Source organism: Camelina sativa, chromosome 18 (assembly GCF_000633955.1).
Source record: "Camelina sativa cultivar DH55 chromosome 18, Cs, whole genome shotgun sequence".
Classification (NCBI taxonomy): Eukaryota; Viridiplantae; Streptophyta; class Magnoliopsida; order Brassicales; family Brassicaceae; genus Camelina; species Camelina sativa.
In genome coordinates, this window is record NC_025702.1 from 16,225,660 (window position 1) to 16,231,660 (window position 6,001).

At 38.2% G+C, this 6,001-nt stretch overlaps 2 protein-coding genes across 2 annotated transcripts; both read left to right on the plus strand.

Annotated features, from left to right (window-relative positions):
* Nucleotides 699–3,634, plus strand: LOC104761982 (subtilisin-like protease SBT4.8). The gene is made up of 9 exons (XM_010485187.2): nt 699–822; nt 911–1,005; nt 1,109–1,200; nt 1,277–1,529; nt 1,619–2,105; nt 2,197–2,453; nt 2,535–2,646; nt 2,725–2,938; nt 3,031–3,634. Exons 1-9 carry the CDS (start codon nt 727–729, stop codon nt 3,570–3,572), a joined length of 2,148 nt encoding a protein of 715 aa, XP_010483489.1. The 5' UTR covers nt 699–726; the 3' UTR covers nt 3,573–3,634.
* On the plus strand, nt 4,228–5,720 carry LOC104763559 (subtilisin-like protease SBT4.9). The gene is made up of 4 exons (XM_010486918.1): nt 4,228–4,271; nt 4,678–4,789; nt 4,865–5,087; nt 5,188–5,720. Exons 1-4 carry the CDS (start codon nt 4,228–4,230, stop codon nt 5,718–5,720), a joined length of 912 nt encoding a protein of 303 aa, XP_010485220.1.

Genomic DNA, 6,001 nt, shown 5'->3' on the forward strand with positions numbered 1-6,001 from the left:
TTGTCGCAGTTGTGTTTCTTTATTCTATATTTGTGTTTCAATCTTTTTTGATGATTAGTTTTTGTGTTTCTTAGTTCACACTTCACAGTAATTCAATCTTTCAGAGCCTTGCATTTTTTTTGAGTAACTCATCCACATATCTTAGAACAAATTAAAAATTACTTAAGCCTTCTTTTTGTAAAGATCATCCAAAAAAAAAAAAAAATCAATTGTGATAAAATATATTTTTTGATACATAATTAGGAAACATATCAATTTTTGATACATCTGAGCTGAACTCAATTTCTTATTGATAATTGATTATTCCTAATTGATAATTGATAGTAATTGATAATAATCATTTGTTTGCCCCAAAAAAAAAAGATATGTTTCTTAATTATGTACATACAATGATACCATTCTATTTTTTTCGACATACCATTTGTCACAAAAAAAAAAAAAATCACTAGGATAATGGTAATCTAGTTTTTATTGGTCAAATGATACCATTTGATAATTGATACACCTATCATTACATATATGGTAATACTATTTTCGATTATAATTAAGGGACAAGTAAAGAAACAGAATCAGAGGGATTTAATTAGGATTCCTTTTTTTCTTTTAGGCATATACATGATTCTACTATTTTATACATCCTTTCAGTCTCCATAGAAATTGAAAGTTTATTCTTTTTTTTTTGTTGGGCAAACTAGATTGAAAGTTTTATTCACTTGTAAGAAAAATATGGCTAAACGAGCTTCCTTTTGTCTCCTCCCATGTCTCATTGTCTTGTTTTTGAGTTCTGTCTCAGCAATCATAGATGATCCTCAAGAAAAACAAGTAATAGTCTATATATGATTGTCAATGTATTTTGTTTCTCGTTATTTATACGATCTATATTACATGATGATGATGATTATTCGTGAAGGTCTATGTTGTCTACATGGGTTCACTTCCGTCTCGACAAGACTACACACCAATGTCGAATCACATAAGTATTCTTCAAGATGTCACGGGAGAAAGGTGTGGTTTTATTAATTCATTCTTTAATCAATGATGGGTCATAATTATTTTACGTTACAAGGATTATAATAGATGAATACACATATATATGCATATACTCTAGTTCGATCGAAGGTCGTTTGGTGAGAAGTTACAAAAGGAGTTTCAATGGGTTCGCTGCCCGACTCACTAAGTCAGAACGAGAACGAGTAGCCGGTTAGTGTTCTTGTATTGATAAACATTTTAGGTTTAATTTTGTTTTAAAAGGTTTAAATACTTGTTGTGTTGTTAGAAATGGAGGGAGTTGTATCTGTGTTCCCCAACAAGAACTACAAACTCCAAACGACGGCTTCTTGGGACTTCATGGGAATGAAAGAAGGAAAGAATACAAAGCGAAACGTGGCCATAGAGAGTAATACTATTATAGGAGTCATCGACAGTGGGATTTGGCCAGAGTCAGAGAGCTTCTCTGATAAAGGTTTTGGTCCTCCTCCTAAGAAATGGAAAGGTGTTTGTTCCGGTGGCCAGAACTTCACTTGCAACAAGTAATTCTCTTAAATATTATAACGGACGATTATTATTCTTATTATTCTAGCTAGGCAGAGATATATTGATGTATTTTGTAATGTTTCAGCAAGTTAATTGGAGCAAGAGACTACACAAACGAAGGCACTAGAGACAGTCAAGGCCACGGTACACACACAGCGTCCACAGCGGCTGGAAACGCAGTTGCGGACACAAGCTTCTTTGGAATAGGCAATGGCACGGCAAGAGGCGGTGTTCCAGCCTCTAGAATCGCAGCTTACAAAGTCTGCACCTTGACAGGGTGTTCCTCTGACTCAGTACTGTCTGCGTTTGATGACGCAATCGCAGACGGTGTTGACCTCATCAGCATCTCTCTCGGGGGAGACCACCCCTCCTTGTATGAAGAGGACACAATTGCAATCGGAGCTTTTCACGCTATGGCCAAAGGGATTCTCACTGTGCACTCAGCCGGTAACTCTGGTCCGGATCCGGCCACAGTTGCGAGCGTAGCGCCGTGGGTGTTATCTGTTGCAGCAACCACCACCAACCGTAGGTTTTTAACCAAAGTTGTTCTTGGAAATGGCAAGATACTTAGTGTAAGTATTAGTAATACTCATTTTTATCATCATAGTATCTTTGCCTCATTATATTACCAGTGACTATATATTATGTTTGTTTTACTAACAGGGGAAATCAGTGAATTCTTTTGATCTGAAACAAAAGAAGTATCCTCTGGTGTACGTAGATTCTATTTCAGAAGATTCTATTTCAGAAACTAACGTGACGGGAAAGATCATGGTTTCTAGATACCAAAGTATGTCAGAAGTAGCTGTTGCAACCATAACTACCGCCAAAAAAGACTATGCAACCATTAGCTCTCGTCCCTTTACTATTTTATCACCAGATGACTTTGACTCTCTCCTCTCTTACATTAACTCCACCAAGTATATAAATATCTTCTCTCTGTTTCATTACTCTTTACATTGTCCTTCTTTGTTTTGATACCCCTGTGTTTGTTTTCTCAGGTCCCCGCAAGGATCTGTTCTAAGAACTGAGGCAATCTTTAATTCAACAGCTCCTACAATTGCTCCCTTCTCTTCTCGCGGTCCAAATAACATTGCAGTTGATCTTCTAAAGGTATAACACGTTTATGCTCTTGAATCTTGATTCTTTTTTTCTTTCTTGGTCTGAAAGACGATGGTGGATGGATTGCAGCCAGATGTAACAGCACCAGGAGTGGAGATTCTCGCTGCATATTCACCTTTGGCTTCACCATCTCCCGATAAGAGTGACCCAAGACGTGTGAAATACTCTGTTATGTCCGGAACTTCTATGGCTTGTCCACACGTTTCAGGCGTGGCCGCCTACGTCAAGACTTTTCATCCTGAATGGTCTCCTTCCGTAATCCAATCTGCCATCATGACAACCAGTAAACCAAAAAATCCAACTTTTAACTCACTGGCAAGTAATCTTTATTGACAATCCTGTTCTTATACAGTCTCTCTTAATGAATCTTTGCAGCTTGGCCAATGAATGCTACAGAAACTGGGGTTGCATCGACGGAGTTTGCTTATGGAGCTGGGCATGTTAACCCAATAGCCGCTCTTAACCCTGGACTTGTCTATGAATTGGAAAAAGCTGACCACCTCGCCTTTCTCTGCAGCTTGAACCACACTTCAGAAAGCCTTAAACTCATTTCTGGTGAAAACGTCACTTGCACTGGAAACACCTTACCAAGAAACCTCAACTATCCTTCTATGTCGGCTAAACTTTCAAGCTCTAATAGCTCCTTCACGGTGGATTTCAAAAGAACTGTCACCAACCTTGGTACCCCCAACTCTACATACAAATCAAAGGTTGTCCTTAATCACGGATCTAAGCTCAACATAAGTGTCACGCCTAGTGTTCTGTCGTTTAAGATGGTGAGCGAGAAGAAGTCTTTCACGGTGACTGTTACTGGCAGCAATCTCAGCGTAACACCACCTCCGTCTGCAAATCTAATATGGTCAGATGGCACACATAACGTGAGAAGTCCTATTGTTGTTTATGCCGATGGTAACTGATGAGGAGGCATCCTCAATCATCATAATATATTGTTTTTGTTTTTGTTGTTGTGGTTCTTTAATCTAGATTTGTGTTTCTCATCGATTTGAATTTTAAACTCATCCATATATCCTAGAAGATTTCAATTCAAGCATTTTCATTAAAAAGATCATGATCATGAATCTCAAGGAATCAATTAATTACAGATTAATTCTAGGTTAATTGTTGATAAAAGCTCCATAAACAATAAGAAGAATTCATAGCAAAAATGCAGCAGAGGAATGTCACCTCAGAGAATCGATTTCTCTCGCCTCAGTTCATTCGTCTTCTTGAACGTTGTCTTGACCATCTCATTGTTGTTTAAGGTCATGCCTATTCATAAACGAATCTTCAAAAAAAATGTTAAACTTCAATCCATATTTCTGATTCTGTCAATTATATGATTTGATCAAAGATGAAATTGATCTGAATGTTAAACCTGGTTTTATTCGAAAATTCAGGTTTGCGTTGTCAAAGATGAAATTGATCTGAATCTGAACAATTCAGCCTCCGCTCTTGACCACCGTAAATTTGATTTAAATTATGAATTGGAAGTTTTGATTCAATTGATGATCATCCATGTAGGTATACGTTGTTTACATGGGCTCACTTCCGTCTCGATTGGAATACACACCCATGTCGCATCATATGAGTATTCTTCAAGAGGTCACCGGAGAAAGGTGCGATTTAATTTATTCGTTCTCTAATCATTGAGTAGTTTTAATAAGCTCTCAAGTTATTAAACTAATTATAACAAGTGATATATGCATGCGTATGTACACTCTAGTTCGACGGAAGGTCGTTTGGTGAGAAGTTACAAGAGGAGTTTCAATGGGTTCGCAGCCCGGCTCACTGAGTCAGAACGACAAAGAGTAGCTAGTGAGTGTTCTTCAATCGAGACACACATTTTATGTATGTTGAAATTTCCAACTTAACATTAATTTGGAGAGATATACCCTTCTCTGCTTTATCACAAGATGACTTTGACTCTCTCGTCTCTTACATTGACTCCACAAAGTAACGAATGGTCTTTTCTCTGTTTCATACGATTAATATAGTTATATATGCTCATACATCTTTTATCAGGTCTCCAGAAGCGGCTGTCCTCAAAACTGAGGCAATCTTTAATCAGACAGCTCCTAAAGTTGCTCTCTTCTCGTCCCGCGGTCCAAACACCATTGCTTCTGATATTCTCAAGGTATATGTACCGAACATGTATTATCTTGTTCCTGCCGCTGCTCTCTAATCTTCTGACCCATGAAAATGGTTGCAGCCGGATATAACAGCACCAGGAGTGGAGATCCTCGCTGCCTACCCACCTGTGGCTTCACTTATACCACCGTATAAAAAAGAGAATGACACTAGACGTGCAAACTATGCTGTCCTAGCCGGAACTTCAATGGCTTGTCCTCACATTGCAGGCGCGGCTGCCTACGTCAAGACGTTTTACCCTGAATGGTCTCCTTCGATGATCAAATCTGCTATCATGACAACCGGTAAGAAATAATTAAGTCCAGCATCTACTTTCGTGTCCTGCAAGTAACTTTTGTTCTTCTTCTTCTTCTTCTTGAGTCTTTTAACTAATAATCTTTGCAGCTTGGCCGATGAACGCTACTGGAACTGGCTTTGCATCGACTGAGTTTGCTTATGGAGCTGGCCATGTCGACCCTATAGCTGCTATTAATCCTGGACTTGTCTATGAATCAACCAAATCAGACTACATCGTCTTTCTCTGCAGCATGAACTACAATACGACTGCCCTGAAACTCATCGTTGGTGAAGCCATCACTTGCAGTGGAAAAAACTTACAAAGAAACCTTAACTATCCTTCCATGACGGCTAATTTATCGGGAGCTAATAGCTCTTTCACCGTCACTTTCAACAGCACTGTCACTAACGTCGGTGCCCCCAACTCTACATACAAATCAAAGGTACTTGCTGGTGGCGGGTCTAAACTTAGCGTTAAGGTCTCCCCTAGTGTTCTATCGATGAAGTCCGTGAACGAGAAGCAGTCTTTTACAGTGACTGTTTCAGGGAGCAATCTCGACCCAAATCTGCCTTCCTCTGCAAATCTAATCTGGTCTGATGGAACACATAACGTGAGAAGCCCTATTGTTGTTTATACTTAAGGTAACGAATGAGGCCACAAAAGTTCACCATAGCAATCAATCATCATAATAAATAAAATATAATTATTTCATCATAATAAATAAAATCTTATTAATACTTTTTATTACTATTATATGATTTAGTAATGTTATTGCTCTCAGTCTTCATCAACAAGATGATGCAATCTTGAAGGATTGAAAACCGTTTAGGTAATACTTACATTACATGTGCATAAGCCCATTAGTATGCTTGGGTTTTTTTTTTTTTTTTTTTTTGAAATTTGAGTAGATAACAATTAGGC